At 47.4% G+C, this 21,024-nt stretch overlaps 1 protein-coding gene across 1 annotated transcript in view; it reads right to left on the bottom strand.

Annotated features, from left to right (window-relative positions):
- HERC3 (HECT and RLD domain containing E3 ubiquitin protein ligase 3) overlaps positions 1–21,024 on the bottom strand; it is a 604,132-nt gene that overhangs the window by 15,043 nt on the left and 568,065 nt on the right. Inside the window, exon 25 of the mRNA XM_078676105.1 lies at positions 18,233–18,335. Coding sequence (XP_078532231.1) covers positions 18,233–18,335 — 103 coding nt within the window. The remainder of the gene's footprint in view (positions 1–18,232; positions 18,336–21,024) is intronic.

Below are 21,024 nucleotides of genomic sequence, written 5' to 3'. Positions count from 1 at the left end.
ATAGTACAACTTGTTCTTTCAAAGTCTTTGCTTTCAGAGTCAGACATGCCTTAAATGGCTTTTAATCACATGCATTTAGGACAGTATCCATACTCCACCTACTGATCCCAGCCTCCCAACTACGCAACTCCATCTTGTTATGTGTCTTGGGTCAGCGCTGATTAGCTCCAGGTGCAATTCAGCTGTTCTGAGTGCTCCACATGCTGGGCGCATGGCTGGGTTTCTCCTCCTGGACAGTTCTACTGCAGGCCCACGAAATATCTTGGCTTGTTTGAGCAGGTAGGTAGGTAGGTAGGTAGGTTTCTGAAAGCTAAGCAGACCCACAGCTCTGTTGCAAGTTGTACAGGCATCAGGTGATGCACCCTCCCCTCTGATAGACTGGCTGTTAGATACCAGCCCTGAATTAAAGTATTCTGCTGAGCACTCCCTTCCTTGGTCAAGAAGAACTTGCAACTGGAACAAAGTGGGGTATTTAGCGTGCCACCTTTAAACTCATTTTCCAGGGAGACTGTCTGAAGTCCAGGAACCATTTTTTGGTGGCTCCTTTTCAAAGTTCACTTGGTAGCGCAGTACAGACAGTATTTTTTGCACAGTGCTGGCTCTCACAGCAGGTAGCGAGGATGATGGCTCCAATAAGGAGCATCCAAAACGCAGGCACATTGTAGTATGAAGATTCAGCACCTGGCTGCCATTAGCCGTCCTGCAGTAGCAATCAAGGAAAGACAAAAGTGCAGGCCCTTCCTAGAAACTCCACACCCTTAATAACACATTCTGCTTACCCTCACTCCCATGCATCAACCATAAGTCAGAGATCAGGAAGGACCAGTTAGCAAACCACTGCTAAGCAGACTTAATGGAATTTCTAAGGATTGCCCTGTCTTCATCCTTCCAAACCTCAATGTCTGGAGCTTTCCCATTCAGCTCCAGGAATGCACACAATACACTACCACTGTCTGGGAGAGTTATATCCCATCCTTCACCTTTGGCATGTTAAATCAGGGGCAAGCCAAAATGAATCCCCTTGGTTCTAGGGATCATCTTGAATCTTGCTACCATCGATACACACATTTTGGATGCTCACGGGTTATCAGCACAATGGTTTGGGTGTTACATATAAGCAGAACTTTACAAACGTAGGGTAAGTGGGCACCACTCTCATCCTTAACATGGAAGTTCAGCACCATTAATCTTCAAGAATTGTTATGCTACAACCACCGCTTCATGACAACAACCCATGGCATGAACCATAGGACCTATGTCAATACAGAAAGGAAGCTTTGTGGGTTCACAACTCCAGGTCAGAGAACAGGTTTTGGGCCATGGAATTACCATGAACAGCCCTAGGTCTAAGCACACAAGCTTAGGCCTAGGAGTGCATCAGCTGGGCCAACTAAAGAAGTCAGTAGACCAGTTTCACATGTATTTGGGTCACTCAGGGCAAGGGTTCATACCAGTTTACCATGTGGGGGGCATTTATGTCCGAACAGCGTGCACAAGAAATCAGCATGCATCATACAACCTACATCAGTTCAGAAATCACATACCTTAGGTGTGGCTATGCAAATTAGATGTACAATTGATTGTTTTAGATGTTTTATGGTCAGTTTAATAATACAGGACTGTTCTCCTGACACTCAAAGATGAAGAGTGCTTTCTCCTGTCTTTTGTAGTTTAGTGAAAATAGATGCTAATTCTATAGTATGGTTAATATAGAATGATAACAAAGGTTTTGGTGATATCTCTGGGAATGTATGTACTATTACTATGCCTTTATGTAGCTGCAATTAGGTCCCCTTCCCTCCATTGCTAAGGATTGTAACTTACTCGCTGTAAAGAAATGATAGTTTACCTTTATCATTAGGTCAGTGCCTCAGCCACTAAGAAGTAATAATGCTAACGGGGTCACCTAATAAAGGACTTTTTGTCCCTGAGTACTTGAACATCGAGAATTAGGTCCCAGCATATGTTAAAAATACAACACTATATCAAGACCTTATTAATATGTAGAGAGGAAAGAGACCAAAAAAGAAAAAAAATGATACACTTTTCTTCAAGCTTTATTTTCTGTTCACATGTAGGTACATCTAAAATAAAAGAAGAGTTGATTCAAGTCTAAATTGTGGTTGACATGATTCAACCTACTGCTTGTGCAAACAAAAGGTTTAGGCTTTTGCAAGGACCTAGATTCCTTAATACACTGCCTATCTGGACTACCTGACTTTCAATAGGCTTAAAGGTAGGTGTAATGTAAGGAGATGTGTAGGATGATGAAGTATGCCACCCCAGGGTGTCTAAGGGCTCAGAGTCCTCTTAAGTGATGAAGCTAAGGAAATTCCCCCCTCCTCTGGTCTTGTACTGGTATATGGACACTAGCACTACTCACTTATAAGTGAGTATTGTTTGTTATGCATTTTCAGTTTTAGTCAATCTCATACATTCTCTCTTGAATACTTGTATCTATACCACAATTTTCGCTGTCACCTCTTGCTATTCTTCTATGCATCTACTCTATACTGTCTGTTCACCTCGCTCAGTTCTGTGGTTGTTTATCATGCAACCCTTCCTTCACCGCCCGATTCAACTATGATATGTCCATTTAGGGGTGGTTGGCTTGTTTTTAGTTCAGACATCCCGTACGGTTATTCATTTGTTTTGCATGGGCCGGGTACTACCAGGCTACTAGTGTCAGCATAGGTCATTCCAATGCCACTCTTTGTGACTTGGGATTGGCTGCCATCTCTCGATTTGTAACCCAGTGCTCCATGGATGATGCGCTTGGTGGGGTTTCGGAGAAGTGTGGTTTGTCTCAAACAGAAGTGGCTTTAAAGAATGCAAGTCAAGCTAACAGAGTTGAGTACTCATCCAACCTGATGTGTGCTTTCATTCATGTCAGAGGGGGCCCACAGTTCCAAACATTTGCTCATCTAGAACTGGCTTTGTGCTATTGGGAGGGCTATTCATCCTCTTTACTTAACCCCTTAGGCTGCAGACCAGCCACAAAATATGAACCAGGGGTGAATTGGCTGCAATTAAATCAAGTGATGGAATTTCGGAAAATACTAATTTCCCAAATTGTGTGGGAGCTTACAAATGGTAGAAGGCAGCCCAAACATACCTTGCGATGAGCTCCCTGCTTCCAGGGGGAGATGCCTTGCACTGTAGACATCTTTAATTGTTGGGTGCACAAATGACTGAAGTGTATAATCCTTCTTCTAGATGATAAAGTATACTTATGCAACCTTCAGCTTCCTGGCTTCTTTACCTAATACTTGGCTCCAAGTGTAAACAGGGGTTTTTAACAGAGGCTGAAGATGTTGTGCAGCTGCATCTATGCGGTTAGGACTTTGCCAAAATGTCAATGTGAGACCAGCCAGGATCAGGCTCGGTATCAGTTTGCATACTTTTCACCATCAATCTAAAGGCTAATTAAGGTGAAATACCCTTTTTCACAATGGGCTGCTGCTCTCATTTAAGGTGTGCGTCCTTTTAGGGCTGATTATGTTTTCACGGCTAGTCACCTTTTTGTGAAGATGGTCCTCATCCCTTGGATGAACCTCCTTTTCAGGCAAAGCCCCTGGTTTTGACCACACTAGCTTTTCAAGCTAAAGATTCTTTTAGGCCAAATTTTGAGCAAAACTGAAGTACCATCTCATTGTCGGCTTTCAGTTAAGGGTATTCATTTTGTTTGACACTGCAGCCTGAATTTGCATTGAAGTCATTGGTGTTGATATTACTATCTGGGCACCTTCATAGGTGGACGCTGTGAGGTGCTTGTAGGATTTGATGAGGAATTCTAGGTACCTTCCCCTGCCCTAAGGGGGTTTCGTCATATTCCTCCTCCTCCTCCTCCCACCCCCTTCCTCCTCAAAAGATACTTAGGATGTCAAGAGAACCCACCTGTCACTAAATTGCTTAAGGAGCCCCCCCAGGATCACTTTAGTGATATATTGATTTTCTTCCACTGAAAGCCCCAGCTTGCTCGACTGACACAATTTGTTGTCAAGAAACCTGGATAAATTGTTTGCACAACAATAGGTTCAGGCACTATGCATAACTATCCCTTTCCTGTCAACCAAACCAAATCTAGTTGATGTTGGAGGAAAGGATCCAATGCTGCAAAGTTCTATTAGATGAATTGCTATAATGCGTTTTTGTTCTTTTGCTCAAAGTCAAAGTCCTGAAGCTATTGTCCTCATTGTGCCAAAACTAACTGTTGCATGCAACTCAAATCAGTGCATATAGTTGACACTACAACATCCAATGGTAGAAACAAAATAATCTGAGATAAAACCTGTGTTTTGGGGCATTGTGGCCTTCAGGACAAGAAATCACAGTTCATTAAATGCAAGTCAGAAGCCAAGAAACTATGAGTTTACATTGTTTTACTATTTGGACAAGAAGAACAAACTACTTACCTCTTGTGACACATTTCTGGTGGATATCCTATCTTCCAACAGATGCAAAACCCTTTGAATATACTTAGGCACCAGACTGGATCTGGAAGCTTTCAATACAGCAATAGGAGCCCAGTATCACCCGGCAAGACCATATGGCGCCACACCACCTCTAGATGTGACGACACAGGCCTATACATGGTGCCACATCGAGCCCTGCCATCAGTTCCCCAAACATTTTTCACACTACATAGAGAATGAAGGTAAGAGCAGAAAGCAATGTAAAGATAATGGGCAGCTTACCAAAACCCCAACAAGTTTGGGTTATCAAATTCTGATACTACAAAAGGATCATGTTGCTTACCCTGTAAGCATCTGTTTGTTGCATGTAGTGTGTTGTGTTATGTTAATGACACATAAAGCGCACAAATACCACTAGTCTCTTAGCACTTACATTAGGACTGTCATAACATGTTACTGCCAAGCTTGTTTAAATAAATAAAGTATTCAGCCTTTTCCAAAATGGAACGAGAGCTACTTCTTTCCTCAAACTCTCTGGCTGGTGCTGTAGATTCACACGCTTAGCGTACTTCTGCCATCTACTGTTGGGTCTGGATATGTGCAAGTTGTTTTTCTTTGAAGAAGTGTTTTGAGTCTAGGTAAAGTGACTCTTCCTCTCAGTGATAATGCACATAGGCATCAGCTACATTGTTAGATTGTTTTACCGCAGGCACGTGAGAATGGAGTAAAAGTGTCAGCAAAGAGATGTCCATGCAAGTAAGATAATGTAAATGGAGTGCAATGGGCACAGGTGTCCGGCGAGGAGGGTGGGCACATGTAAATCTACAACACTACATGCCATGAACAGATGCTTACAGGGTAAGTAACAATCTGTTCGTAGCATGTGTGGCTGTAGATAATCAAGCTTAGCATAGACTGTAAAGCAGTCCCTCCTAAATATCGGTGGCTAACCAGTGGGTGTGAAAGAGAGTACGTAGCACTGCCTCACCGGCATTGGTTTGTTGGCGTGCTAAATCATCCACACAATAATGTTTAGTGAAAGTATTCGGTGTAGACTATATAGCTGCTATGCAAATATCAGCTATTGCAATATTGGCCAGGAGAGCCACAGAAGATCCTACCTTACGAGTAGAGCGAGCCCTAGGTGGTGTGGGCAAAGTTATTTTACTTTGGCATACCTTGTTTGAATGCATTTAATTGTCCATCTAGAAAGGCCTAATTTGTATATGGGCTTTCCTGTGTGAGGAGGTGAAAAAAACAATAAAAAGCTGTTTAGTCTTAAGGAGCTGTTTAGTTCTGTCAATATATTTATTTATTTTTATTTATTTATTTAGCTTATAAAGCGCACTGTCACCTAGCAGGCATCCTGGCGCTGGCAGACTCAGACAGAAAGAAAAACCGTGACTAAACACCAACTAAATCATAGGAAACAACCAGGTTTTTAATCTCCTTCTAAAAGATAGGAGGTCAGTGGCTTGCCTGAGCTCCAATGGGAGTACGTTCCACAGTTTAGCTGCAGCTACACCAAAGGATCTACCCCCTGCCTTAGCTTTCTTGAACCATGGTATCCTCACCAGTCTCGGCCATGAGGAGCGAAGGTTTCGCTCAGGCAAGTACCACGCAAACTTCCTCAGCAAAGGAACAGGTCCCAGCCCATGAAGTAATATGAAGGGCCCTTTTGCCAACTGAATCTGGTAGTGGAAAGAAAGTAGGTATTTCTACTGATTGATTAAGGTGAAAAGATTAAACCACCTTTGGAAGAAATTTTGGATTTGTCTTTATGTAGTTGGAAAAAGGTTCCTCGAAGGTTAAAGCCGGGAGCTCGGTGACAGGTCTTAGTGGGGTAATGGCCACTCGAAATGCAACCGTCCAAGATAGGAACGGTAGGGAGCATTTGTACAATGGTTCAAATGGAAGACCCATAAGTCTATTAAATACCATATTGAGATTCCATGAAGGTGCAGGTGGAACTCTAGGTAGGATTACTCTTTTAAAGCCTTCTACGAATGCCTTAATAATTGGCACTTTGAACAAAGATAATGGTTGCCTATTTTGCAAGGAGGCCGCGATCTGAGCCAAGTGTAGACACATGGATGTATAAGCAAGGACAGAGGTCTGGAAATGAAGAAGGTAACAGACAATGTTTTGTACAGTTGTGTCAAGGGAATTCGTGTTTTGTTATGACAGTAGAAAACAAACCGTTTCCTTTTTGCTGCATACCAGGCGTTCTAGTTGTTGGTCCACGAGCTTCTTCAAGAATGGTCATACATTCTGATGGGAGATTTAGATGACCAAATTCTATGACTTAAGGATCCAAATTGCAAGGTTGAGTTCCTTTGGGTTTGAGTGTCTTATTTCTCCATGGTTCTAAGTGAGAAGATCTGGGTAGAGATAAAGCTTCTCGTGGGGAACTACTGATAGTTCCAGTAGCGTCGTGAACAATGGTTGGCGAGCCCAAGTGGGTGCTACCAAGACGAGGGTGAGATACGGTTGCATGAGCCTCTGAAACACAAATGAAAGAAGAGGGAGAGGTGAAAAAGTGTAGACAAATATCCTGGACCAGTTCATCCATATATCATTGCCCTTAGACTGAGGGTGTGGTAACCTGGAGATAAAGTTTGGGCATTTTGAGATGGCTGTGGTTGCAAAGAGGTCTCTATGTGGAAGCCCCAACCAGTGAGAGTATGGGAGACGGACCCGAGGGTGGAGTTCCCATTCGTAAACTTGTTGCCGCATCCTGCTGAGGAGATCGGCAATCTGGTTGTCCTTTCCAGGAAGGTGTTTGGCTAGAAGTGAATCTTGTGACGTATTTCCCTCGTTTCTGTAAATAGAACATGCTTGCCATGTTGTCAGTGCGGACCAAGACAACTTCTAACAGGCAGAATAATGCCCCACATTAAAAGGGACCCACTCACTAGTACAGGTAGGCAGTGTTGACCTTTTTAGTGTACTTAGCGCTCCTGACTCCAAATCCTTCCAATTGATATAGAACAGTTTTCAAGCAGCTAAACACCCAAGGGCTCTTTTGGTACTGATCCCTTACTGGAAATCAACAGCAGATTCTTTCTTCAGCACATTCAATGCACTGCTTGCAGTTGTGATCAGGAGTGGTAGAGGGAGACAAGTCATTCACTTAATCAAAAGCAAGTAAAATTCTGCTCCTCGTAGGAATGGGAAGGGTGGCAGAGGAGGCACAGGCATAGCAGGTGGGGCTCATGCATGCTCCATTTTGAATACCAGTATGAGGCAGCGCTATAGAGCTAATAAAGGTATGCAATACAATGCCATCCACTGGTTGCCAGTCCAATGAACTTAATGTGATGCACAGACTGTGTGATTATGACCATTGCTTAAAAAAAAATATATAAAATATATATATATATAAAAAAAAATATATATATATATATATATATATATATATATATATATATATATATATATATATCACACAGATTGCTTTCTGACTTTGCTCTGCAATCAGCCAGGATTGAATGTAAACATGAAAGTTACCACTGAGATGTTCTGGGGAGCATTGATTTGTAGCAGCTAGCGCACTATCGGTAATAAAAATAAAACCGTTTGTTTGGGGAGTTAAACAGAAGAGAATCAAAGATTTAAGAGTGAAGAGAATGGAAAAACTGACACAACATGCCTGGGAGTTTTACTAACTATAGAACAAAGCATTTTGCTTGGCTGTGCAGCAATCTGGCCTGTTTAAATTTAGAAGTGAAACAACTGTTAGCTTTGTACTGGAGTTCAGCTGGAATCCAATGACTTTGACATTTTTCATATCTCTGATGTAAGGAAGAGATAGTAACATTCTTGTTGAAAGAAACAGCAAGAACAGACCGTCTGCACAGGGACGAAGAGAGAAAGGCGTTTTTACAAGGGCATGTTGACAGCAGGGCAAAGACAGAAAAGTCACCGGCAATTAGGTCACTGGATGATAATTTCTTTCAGAACACGTCAATAAAAAAAAACTAACAATGATCGTAAGTCTAAGTAAATTCTTCTGTCATTTTGTGAGCTTTAGGACTTATATCTCTAAGAAATGGGTAGAAATTAATCTCCTCCCACTCTAACGGCAAGAGAAAAAGATTTAATGAGGTTTCTTTACCTTTTGTCAGATGCAGGGTATTTGCCAAAAATGCTGGATGTCCTGTCTTCCAAGCACGATGCTCCCATAAACATTTAGAGGTGTGGGAGAGCACTGTGTCTGCAACAGTAGAGTTTCAGCTGACTTTACCGGTGCAACCATTGGCCTATTGCCCACCCACCACTGGGCTGGCAGGTCACAGTGGATGCCTTAATCACCGTGAGTTCAAAAAGAGACAAGTGCTCCCTGTTTTGTATGTACTCTGTTACTGCAGCAAAGTGTAAATTGGTGTGTAGAAAACGCTGCTTATTGCAAATGCAAAAGGTATGTCATAACATGTACTATAGGCTTTATAGATTTCAGATTAGTTGAAATGCAGTGGTGGACAAACTTTTTTCATTTTCCGTATAACAAGCCTGTGTTGTAGATTGTCAGGCTTCCTTTAAAGTAGACATACACTGCGGGGAAGGTTGAGGTACCTGAATTCTCTGGCCTTAGGTGCTGAATTGGTTGAGCTGTCTAGGATCCGGATGCCTCACTCGACAATGCCCCTGTGTAAGAAAGTCAGGGTTGAGTGGGAGTCTTTTTAGAGGGCTGACAGACATCTCCAAGAGAGGGGAGTACCATGGTAGTCTAGCCTAAGATGGGGTTACAGAAAGAGAGTTAGTGATGTTTGTATGAATTTCCTGACCATGCAGGGAAGCAATGAGAGAGGTGGAAAAGCATAGGCAAACATCACTATTTCATTCATAGCATTGCATTTGGACAATGATGGGTACCTGAAGGTGAAGTTTTGCATTTTCTAGGGTGCCAAACAGGTCTATCGGTGGGGTGTCCCACAGCTGAAAATTGTTATGTAGGACTTGGGGGTGGAGTTCCCACTCATGGATTTGTTGAAGTTTACTGCTGAACAGGGCAGCTAAGGCGTTGCCCACCCCTGAGAGACGATCAGCCATGACGTGACAGTTGTGGCAGAATGCCTAATACCAAATCTCCTGGGCTAACTGAAATAGCGGAGGTAAATGTGTGCTGCACTGTTTTCCTGTGTTAGAACATGGAAAGCATTTTGTCTGTACTGATGAGGACTACTTTGCCTCAAATAACTTGTAAGAATACTGTGAGAACCAAGTGAATGGCTAGGAGCTCCAGGTAGTTAATGTTGCAACCCTGTTTCTTACAGATATATTGTTACCGAAGGTAAGTAACTTGTGCATCTGAAAGAAACACGTTAGTGTTAGATTCCTTACCTTAGAATAGATACCCCAGCAATACCAACCCCGGTGGTGGGTCTGCGAACCAAGGTCACACCAGAAAGTCCTGGAGAACAGGACGGCCGAAAAAGCCATCTCTGCTGACTTGGCTGTTCAGGCAGTAGTGCCTAGCGAACGTGTGCAGAGAGGCCCACGTTGCTGCCTGACAGATGTCCTGCAAGGGGACTCCGCGACCCAGGGCAGTAGTAGCCGCCATTGCCCGAGTGGAATGGGTGCGCAGCCTAACAGGAGGCTCCTTTTTCGCCAGAGTAGCAAACCTTGATGCACAAGACGACCCACCGAGACATGGTCCGCTTGTGCACCGCCCGTCCCTTCTTAGCGCCCACAAAACCAACAAAGAACTGGTTGTCCACCTGGAACTGTTGTGTGCGATCTAGATAGAAGGAGAGCGCATGTTTTGGGTCCAGACGGTGGAGCCTCTCTTCGAGGGATGCGGAGGCGGAAAGAAGGTGGGCAAGGTGATGGACTGCCCATATGAAAGGCTGTGACCACCTTGGGCAGGAAAGAAGGATGAGTCCTCAAGACAACCTTGTCCGGATGGACAGAGAGGAAAGGAGGTTTAGAAGATAGAGCCTGGAGCTCACTCACTCTCCTGGCAGAGGTGATGGCAACCAGGAATGCAGTCTTAAGAGTTAGGAGATGAAGAGGACAGTTATGAAGAAGCTCAAAGGGAGCGCACATCAGATACATAAGTACAAGATTCAAGTCCCACTGAGGCATCATGAAGCGAACAGGAGGAAACATGTGTGTGATGCCTTTCAAGAAGCTATTTACAACAAGGGACTTGAAAAGAGAAGGCTGATCAGGAAGCCTTAAGAAGGCTGAAATAGCCGAGAGGTAGCCCTTGATAGTGCCCAGAGCAGAGCCCTGCTGGGCAAGAGAAAGAAGGAAGAGGAGAACCTCTGAAAGGGGGCAGAGAGTGGATCCACAGCCTTTGCTGTGCACCATGCCACAAATTTGTTCCACCTGCAGGCGTATACCGTTTTTGTGGAGGGACACCTGGCTGCCAGAATCACCTCACAGACTTCAGGAGGCAAGTCAAATGGCCTCAACTGCTGCCGCTCAATCTCCTCGCATGTAGGTGGAGACTGAACAGGTTTGGTGGGGGACCGTTCCCTGCTGCTGCGACAGAAGGTCCTACTGAAGAGGCATACGAATCGGGGGATCAACTAACATGCTGAGTAGCTCGGGATACCAGTATCTTTATGCCCAGTCCGGAGTCACAAGGATGACTTGGGCCCGGTCTCGCCTGATCTTCTTCAGCACTCTGGGCAGAAGTGGTATAGCCGGAAAGGTGTACAACAGACCGCAGCTCCACTCGCCACGAAAAGCGTCGCAGAGCGAGTGCCGCCTTGGAAATTCCAACACGCAGAACTGATGACATTGCGCGTGCTCTTCGGTGGAGAATAGATCTAACCAAGGCTCTCCCCACTTCTGAAAGAGACCTTGTGGCACGTTCGAGTTCAGACGCCATTCGTGATCCATCATGCACCGGCGGCTGAGTTTGTCCGCTTTGGCGTTCAGGGAACCTGCCAGGTGTGAACCACCAGGGTGAAGCCCTGGTGTTCCAGCCATGTCCAGAGGCCCAGAGCCTCCTGACAGAGGGTCCACAATCCCACCCCGCCTTGTTTGTTGCAGTACCGCATGGTGGTGGTGTTGTCCGTGAACACTTCCCCGGACAGAGGGTAGGAATGCCTTCAGTGCACGTCGGATCACCCACAGCTCCAGAAGATTGATATGGAGCCGGGACTCCGCCGGAGACCAGAGGCCTCTGATCTCCGCCTCTCCCATGTGGCCCCCCAGCCCGGAGGAGCGCATCCGTCACTACTACGTGCTCCGGTTGGGGTAGGGAGAGGGATCTGCCGCTGACCCAATTGCGGTTTGTGAGCCACCACTGCAACTGACTCGCAGTGCCCTCCGAGATCAGGACGTGGTCGGACAGGTTGCTCTGATGCTGTGCCCACTGAAACTTCAGGTCGCACTGCAGAGCCCGCATCCGCCACCTGGCGTCATGCACCAGAAGGATGCAGGAGGCCATCAGCCACAGTAGCCGCAGCGCCAATCTGACCGAAACTTGGGATAAATGCTGAAAGATCAGAATCAGTGCCTGAATATCCCGAACCCGCTCTTCGGGGGGATAAACCCGAAACTGCACTGAGTCCAGAACCGCTCTGATGAAAAGGATTTTCTGAGAGGGGCACAGGTGTGACTTCGGCACGTTGATGGAGAACCCCAGCGAGTGCAGGAGGTTGTCCGTAGTCTGCAGGTGGGAGACGACTGTTTGGGGCGAGCCCGCCTTCAACAACTAGTCGTCGATATAGGGGAAGTCTGAAACCCCTGATCTGCGCAGATGAGCTGCGACCACTACTATCACTTTCGCGAACACCCGAGGGGCGCTCGTAAGGCCGAAGGGGAGCACGGTAAACTGAAAGTGCTCGTGGCCTACCATGAACCGCAGGTAGACCCGGTGGGCCGGCAGGACGGGGATGTAGAAATAAGCGTCTGGCAAGTCCAACGCTACCATCCAGTCTCTAGGGTCCAGGGCAGCTAGGACCTGAGCTAAAGTCAGCATCTTGAACTTCTCCTTCCGGAGGAAGCCGTTGACGCTCCGGAGGTCCAAGATGGGGCGTAGGCCTCCTTTGCCCTTCTTGGGTACCAGAAAGTAGTGGGAATAGCAACCACGTCCTACTTCTGGCCGAGGAACACGCTTGATGGACCCCTTGGCCAAGCGGGCCATAACTTCCTCCTGCAGAAGTTGCAAGTGATCCCCGACATGCGGTGGTACTGCGGTGGCATGGCTGGAGGGGTCGCCTCGAAGGGGAGGGAGTAGCCCCTTCGGACGATTTGCCGCACCCACCTGTCCGACGTGATGGAGCGCCAGTGAAGGAGGTGATGGTGAACCCTGCCCCCCACTGGCGTTGAAATGGGCCTGAAATGCCGGACTAGGAAGGCTTAGAGGCAGATGCTGCGGGAGCGGATGTGGATTGACCCTGCCGTTGTCCCCCGGTACCGCCTCGGCGGTAACCACGTCCCCGACCGCGTTGAGACTGGTTCTGCGGCCTGTAGCTGGCTGGACGAGTGGGGGCGCCCCTTCCTTGGCCACGAAAGGGGTGAAAAGCGGAAGTTTGCTGGCGCTGGCCTAGGCCCAAGGACTTTGCCGTAGCCCTGGAGTCCTTAAAACGCTCTAGCGCACTATCCACTTTGTCACCAAAGAGGCGACGGCCATCGAAGGCCATGTCCATGAGCGTGGCCTGGACATCCCCCAAGAAGTTGGCAGACCGTAGCCAGGCGTGGCGACGAATCGCCACCGTAGTGGAAATTGCTCTGCCCAGCGAGTCCGTGGTATCAAGTCTACATCTAATTGAATACTGTGCTGCATCCCGCCCCTCCGTTAGGGCTTGGGCGAGCCGTGCCCGGGCCTCCTCTGGACACTGTGGGAGCACCTCCGCAACCGTATCCCACAGAGAATGGGTGTAACGGCCCAAAAGGCAGGCGGTGTTGACAGACTGCAGCCCCAAACTCAGAGAGGAGAACAGTTTCTTCCCAAACTGATCATACCTTTTGTATTCTCAATCCGGAGGCGCGGTCAGGAATGCGGTCTGGGACGTAGAGGCCTGAATCACCAGGCTCTCGGGGTGGGGTGAACGGACAGAAAGCAGGGGTCGCCCGGAGCCGGACGGTGGCGTCGGGCCACGTTCCAATCCACAGGGAGGCCTGTAGCAGGCTTGGGCCAGGTGCCCATCAGAACGTCGGTGAGGGCTTCGTTAAACGGCAGTAGAGGCTCCGAGGAGCTTGCCTGCGGTTAGAGCACCTCAGTGAGGAGGTTAGTCCTCACGGCCGCGACAGGGAGCTCAAGAGCCAAGGCCTTGGCTGCCCTGTTCAACACCACGCTATAAGTAGCCCCCTCCTCCGAAGCCACGGAGGGAGGAGAGATGAATCCAGTGTCAGGCTAAGTGTCTAGACCACTGGCCACCCCCAGCTTATCTGCCCAGTCCTGGCTTAACTGGCACTGCTGTGCCAGAGGGTCCTCAGACCCCTCCCAGTCCTCCTTGTCATCCATCTCCTGCAAACCAGGCAAAAATGATGGAGCCGGGTCGTAGGTGAATTGGTCACCCATCGGCGTCGGAGACGGCGCGTAGCGGCGCTGTTCCAGCGTCGCACCCGGACTGGAGCTGAAACCGGGGCCGGTGTCGTCCAAAGACTGCACCGGGAGCGACACCCTCGGGGTCGGCGCCAGCGGAGGAGTTGTGAGGTCGACTGGCGACGACCCGGATCCAGGCCTGTATCCCGCGAGGCCCTGTGGCGTCGGGACTGGAGTCGACGACGGTGCCGGGGCCGAAGCAACGGCGTCGCTCCCAATCGGACCCACGGGGCCCGAAGGCGCCTCACAGGTGCCGACGGAGGGAAGTCAGTCCTCATGGCCACGAGGAAGTCCCGTATCTCCTCCGGCATCGCGTGCAGCCCAGGGACCGGCGGGTGTGGAGCTGGACGCAGTGCCTGTGGCTCCGGCAGAGCCACGCGGGCGGTGTAGCCCGAAACCCCGGCCGCGCTGCGCGAGCGTCGGGGGAGTCGGAAGAGCAATGACGCCTCTTCGACTTCTTTTTCGAATGCCTCGACTTACCGGAGGACTTGGAGCCCGACGAGTGGCAGTGACTCGACGATCGGCGATGACTGCGCCTCCGCGACCTGTCCCTCGACTTCCTCCTCGACCGGGACCTCAAGTGGCGCAGAGCCGACTGCCGGAGCTCGAGCAGCTTACAGGACCGCTCCCGTCTAGCCTTCGAGGTCAAGGCCCGGCAGTCGAGGCACGACTTATCATCGTGGTCGGCCCCGAGGCAGTAAAGGCACCGATGGTGGGGGTCGGTCACAGACATCAGGCAGTGACAGGCGTCGCAAGGTTTAAAACCAGGCATCCTTAACGGCACCGCAAGACGATAATCGACTCGAAAGATGACCAAAAGAGATCAAAAAAATTAGTCAAATATTGGCTAGAGTACTGCTCTTCCCAGATCTGCGCTTGCTGGTACGGAAAAAAAGAACTGATGTCAGCGAGCGAGGGCGGCGTCTAAGTACTCTGACGAAGTCATCCTGGCGATCACGACGCAGACGATGGACGCCGAGCCGCAGACGACACCTACCGACTCGCAAGGGTTCTTACTGCTGCCGAAAACTTTCCGGATCCAGTCTGACGCCTGGAGATATTCTAAGGTAAGGAATCTAACACCAACGTGCTTCTTTCAGATAAACATGATTCCCTCCAAGCGAGAGAGAAAAATTGGATATCCTCCACTGTCAAGTGACATATGATCGGGGTGGGGCAAGTCACTGTTTGGCGGTTGCAGCTACGGGAAAGGAGCCACCTTTCCCCCTTACCCAGGTTGGAGCCTATATTGAACCCTCTCCCAGCTTGCTGGAAGAAGAAATGCTCCTGCCTCTGGTTGTCTTTACGCCACCTTTGTGCTGCTGTTCATGAAAGGGGCCCCTGGACAGAGTAGTCTGGAGTGCTCCCATGGACGTTGCGGTCTCCATATCTTTCTTGAGTTTTTTTTAGCCATCTCCTCAAACCTCCGGCATGAAATGGTGCTCCCTGTCAAATGTGAAGTTGAGATGCTGCTGCTGGACTTCTGGCTTGAACTGGGAGATATGGAGCCAGGCACGGCGACTAACATAAAGACTGGTATTAATCCCTCTAAAGGCTGTGTCTGCAGCATTTAATACACAGCGAATGCTAACATCAGAGAAGACTTTGCTCTCAGACACTATCTCGTCCCCAAATTTCCTGTACTGCCCTGGAAGATGTTGAGGAGTTCTGGCGTCTACTCCCATTGTGCCCTAATACTGTGACAGGAGTGCCACAGAATTGGTTATACGCCAATAACTTGTAGCCCAGATTGCCACCCTCTTGCGTGTTGCATCCATGTTTCTGCTCTCCTTGTCAGGAGGAGCATTGCTGGTAGCCTGCAGAGAGGCAAGCTTGCAGGCAGCGTGGACCACAAGAGTAGGGTGGAACCTGACCCTTGATGTATGCTGGTCTGTAGGGGAGGATTTGAACTTTTCAACCCTTGAGTTTACTACCTTTGCCCTGATCAGTTCCTTAAAGTTATCGTGAGCAGACTTTAACACGGGCAGGAATTGAACAGTACTCTTACATTTGGAGAGCATCTCTACACGGAAGTCACCCTCCTCCTAGGTGACCTGCAAGTCTACTTTGTGGTAGGCTGAAGCCTTCTGAGTCACCTCATGATAGGCCATGATATCATTGAGAGGCCTATTATGACTGTGTAATGGTCTAGATCAGGGTTACTTGCGGGGGATTCACATTCTAGTCATCCTAGAGATCATCAGTGGGGCCTAAGCCCAAGAGCTGGTCATAAGAGTCAAATGGGTCATAGGGGCTACCTGATAGTGAATATGAAAGGAGGGGGGTTCCATCTGGCCACTCTGGCAGAGCCAGTGGGGGTGGCATGTTGATTGTGGTGGTAATTAGGGAAGAGTGGTGGTTGTGATAGAGGTGGGCTCTGTGGCAGAGGAGAAGACTGGTGGCTCTGTCCTTACCTTTTTTGGAGCAGGCTCAGGGGAGGGAGCTCGGAAGAAGGCTCCCCTTCAAAGGCCAGGCTCCTCTTACGAAGAAGAGACTCCTGCAGCGTTGGTGGAGACGTTTTCGGCCTGATTTTGCTTGTAACCACGAGGATAAACAGGTTGTCTAGTTCGTGTTGGAGCTTCTTGAGGATTGGAGCATCACAATGGTCATCCCCAGGCCAGCTGGTCTTTCAGATTTGGCATGAAGGGTTTCTGCATTGAGACAGGCTTTGGCGTGGAGAGGGTCCTGTGCCCAGGCGCAGATAGAAACTTTGGTGCTTTGCTCACATAGAAACAATGGTGTTTGGTGCCCTTGGAGTGGGATGGACTAGACTGTTGATGTGGGTCGATATCCTTATTTGGGGGCTTGTTCAGTTCCAAAGCTTTTAGCTGGTATCAACTAGACCTGGAAGGTAATGGGGGCCATTGGCTTGCCTCTTCCCTGCATTCATGCCCAGAGCTCGAAATCAGTCTCTCTCTTTGCCATGGCATGGAATTCTTTTGGGCCCAAGCTACTAATATGGGCCTCAGGGGCCTAAGGCATACGATCGACTCAGGGTATCGTTTTGCTATGAGGGCTGATCTTTGAGCCCGGGCTGACGTCCTTGATCTCCTGATGTTCAGACTCGCTTAAGACACCGTCTCTCGGCTGATTGTTGGTATTGGGGCTGAGAGACCAAAGAAGCAGGTGTCTTCCTCAGACACCAAGGGGATCTTCTTCCCCAAAGGTGTCAGAGGTCACTGAAGTGCTCTGCTGATACATCTGCGAACAGCACCATTCCCTTCAATACCGAAGGGTCCTTTATGGACCTTAAGGTGGGGCATGATGGATAGGAGGCATCGTCAAGGTCGGTGGGGGAAGGCACAAGTTGCACACCTCATGGTGGTCTGACCATGGACACTTCAAACCGCAGCAAGGGTAATTCTGCATGTTTGTCCGTTTCAACGCCCATGCAGCATTCTCAAGGCAGGAAGTACTGTGTTTCTTGGCTGCCAATGGAGGGGCGAAGCCCTCAACGTCTAAGGATGTTAATGACTGTCTTTGGTGATGCTGAAGGTGCTCACGTATCTAGGAAGAACAAGGTTCTTGGGCTTGACAGAATCTGCTCCAACAGGATACATAGTAACTGAATGGGACAGATGAAAAACAGATCTGAGACACGAAAAACTAGGAGCCCGTTCAGGGGATGTCCAAACCTGATGGCGGAAAAAAACAATCCGAGTTGGTACCCATGTGCAATGTACACCAAGAGGAGTCACACTAAACTTTGTGACTCAATAGACTTCCTCCAACAAAAAACAATGAGCAAACATCTGAGCCCAACACTAGATGGCGGGAGTATGCTAACCATGTGTATCTACATCCACACATGCTACGAACACACGGTTTCGTCAACCATACAGCAATTTGTATTAAAACTGACTGCTTTATCATGCTGATTTTATCTTACATTGTCAGTCTATTTTATTTTAACACATTTTCTAATCTTATTATAGACCATCTCTACTCATTTGCCATACAAACACGCAGCAATAAATAACAGAGGCAGAGTAAGTAAAGCAAAACACCCTTTCAGAGAAGCATAAGCTTTGAACCATAGGGTCATAGTCGAGGTAGCCTCAAGAGAACACTTGAGGAACTCATTGGAGAGGACTTGAGTAGGTATAAAGAGGAGTGTAATATGGAAGTGGTAGAACAATTGGAAACCAACAGCTGCAAAAGAAAGTGCAATGTAAGAGTACCACTGATTCTGTCCACTTTGCAAAGCAACAAAACAGCAAGATCCAATTGAAGTAACATCCGGCAGTGTGATCATTGTATAGTCTGTTAGGGAAGAAACACATAGACTTGTGAACTATCTTACACTTACAAAGAAACTTCTTTTTCTGTTCCAGTGGAAAGTTGTGAAATATCTCCCAGAAAATTCTCACTGTGGGGTGTACGGCTGAATATTCACCTTTATATATTGCACACTGAAAAACATTAAAACACATATTGAATGCCCTGCTATGTTGCAACACGCATACATCCAAAGACATAATAAGTAACTTACTTGCAACAATGATTCCACAGCATGAGTATCCCCAAATATAGATACATAGTGGAATCATTTCCAATGATTGTGGAAGAATCTCTTTACATGGTTTTTGTATAAAACATATATTTTGGAGCTGCAATGACAGCTTTGTCAGAACCTGCTGAGGCAAACCTGCCAGTGACCATTGTTATTTTCCTTTACAACAGAATCAAAGGTGTATCTTGATTTTGTGACTAAGTGCATAACTTACCTGAAGAAATATTACTACCTATGGTCATATGCATTGGACACAGGGTGATGGAGCCGGCATTGGGAGTAGGGCTGGGGCTTGGCCTCGGAGAACGCCCTACTACCAGTTGTGAAGCCCTGTGCCCACTATTTATCCCCCTGAATGCACTTTCTCCAGCCATGTGCAGACATTGCCTCCCTGGGCCGAGTTCTTTCGTCCTTCAACCTCAACTAGCTGCTTATGTCCTTAACACATGCAGTGGGCACCAAGGAAGGCTGTTAACAATCCTGGGAATATGTGCCTCGTCCTCATGCTTTCAAACCTGTGCCCATTAGTCAATCATGCGCACTGGACAGTGCATGCGTCGCATGGTCTTTGGTCACTGCGTGTGCCTGGGCCTGGTGCACTGGAGAGCCTTTGGCTGTATGCAAAGGGCACCAGGCGCATGCTTCCTCCACACGGAGTGCCAGGTCCTGTCTCCATAAATCACATAAATATTAAGCTACGTCAACAGAACAGGCACTCAGAAGACACAAAAGAAACATTTGCAATCAGCTGTGGTTTGGCAGCTTCTAATGTGCATTGGTTTTTACATTTCTACTGGTGTTTGTGAACATCAAGTTTTCAAAAAAGTTATTTATAAAAAGCCCCTATGGCCTTATTTTTTTTTTTAAAACATAATTTTATTGAGTTTTTTATTGTCATAACACCAGTGATTCATATTCAGTACAAGTGAAGAGGTAACAGTCATGAATACAAATGTTTTATCCACATTTTTAGCGACAGGATGGATAATTGTACATAATAACTCCAAATAATGCAGTGCCATGTGGCCTAAGAAAAATACATTGACAGTTCATTTGTATAAATGAATATCCGAATATTAGAAAACGTGTACTATATAATTATCTAAACCTTACCACACTATAAAAAAAAATGGACCCCCCCCCCTCGTTCACTGGTCCACTACTGTACAGTGTAACATATCAAAAGATTGTATTAATTAAATGAAAAACAAATAACTATAGCGCATAAACATTTATAAATCCTTAGGCAATAAGAGATGTGGAGTAGTACGGCGTTACATGTGGGTGGAATGTACCCGACCTGCGATGTTGGAGGAGTTAGTGTATCTATGGCTTTAATTGTTTCTAGCATTTTGTCCCATTCCAGAGAAATGGGAATCCTACACATCCCTCGGAATTCTTCTTGCCTAATAGTCGCACTCCCTGCAGTACTCCATCGGATCATTTCAGTTTGCCAAGAAAGTGTTGTAGGGGCAGAAGCAGACTTCCACCTCATTGTGATGGCACGTTTTGCTATGAGTACAGCCAAGTCAGAGAATCTATACTGGCTCTTCTGTCTCTTGGGGCACTTATGCAGACCTAGTAGACAACTGTCCGCCGAAGACCAAATAGCTGTACCAGTAACGTCCTGCACTGTATAACTGATTGTTTGCCAGTACACCCGTAAGTGCAGGCATCCCCACAACATATGGAGTAGGTCTGCGTATGCCTCCTGACACCTAGGGCAGGAAAGCTGTGCGTTAGGGAATATGCGTTTAAGACGGTGCCGTGTGAGGTATGCCCTATGTAATATCATATACTGTATGTACTTGAATTTAGAGTTACGGGATACTTTCTTAGGAAAATCTAAAATAGAGGCCCACTCCTATCTGTCACTCTCCTCCCCCCACCCCCAACTCCAGCGACCATTTGGCTCGCAATGAAGTTAGCAGTATTCCTGAGTGTGCTCGAATATCCCTATATAGCCAGCAGGTAAGGTGGAGTCCCTCTCCCAATAGGTATATGGCATATACTATTTTGTGCTTAAGGGGTTTAGTCCCATCAGGGGACCAACGGAGTTTGACATAATGAGAGATAGTGGCATGAAGGAAACAATGTCAGGGCAACCCCCTCAGTACGGATACAATTATCATGATCTGCTAGTGTGCCTTCAATGAACAGTGCTCCGATTGTTGACACACCTTCCTGTACCCATGGGGATACAACTCTTTTCGATGATAACCCATTCGCAGTTGGTATCACAAGCAATGGGATATTAGGAGAGGTTATGGTTGGGGCCCTTTTGGTGTATTGCAGGCCTTCTTCCAGTACATTAAGGCTGTCTTGAGCAAAGGGGGAACTGAGGGTGAAATCTTGGCGAATGGCAAGAGTAAAGTGTGAAGAGTGCCTGGTTAAAAAGCTGAGGAGTATAATCAATTTCCTAGATGTATTGTCCTGCTAGCCAATAAGATAACCACTGTAGTTGACTGGCCATGCAATAAGCTCGAAAATCTGGGGCTCCAAGTTCTCCCTCTTCAGGTTGCAGCTGCAATTTGGCACGGCCAAGGTGGCCCCTATAGCTGTGTCTCTAATCACTGTTTTAAATGCAT

This window comes from Lissotriton helveticus, chromosome 2_1 (genome assembly GCF_964261635.1).
Source record: "Lissotriton helveticus chromosome 2_1, aLisHel1.1, whole genome shotgun sequence".
Lineage (NCBI taxonomy): Eukaryota > Metazoa > Chordata > Amphibia > Caudata > Salamandridae > Lissotriton > Lissotriton helveticus.
The sequence above is the reverse complement of the archived record's forward strand: the minus strand, read 5'-3'. Positions and strand labels throughout refer to the sequence as shown.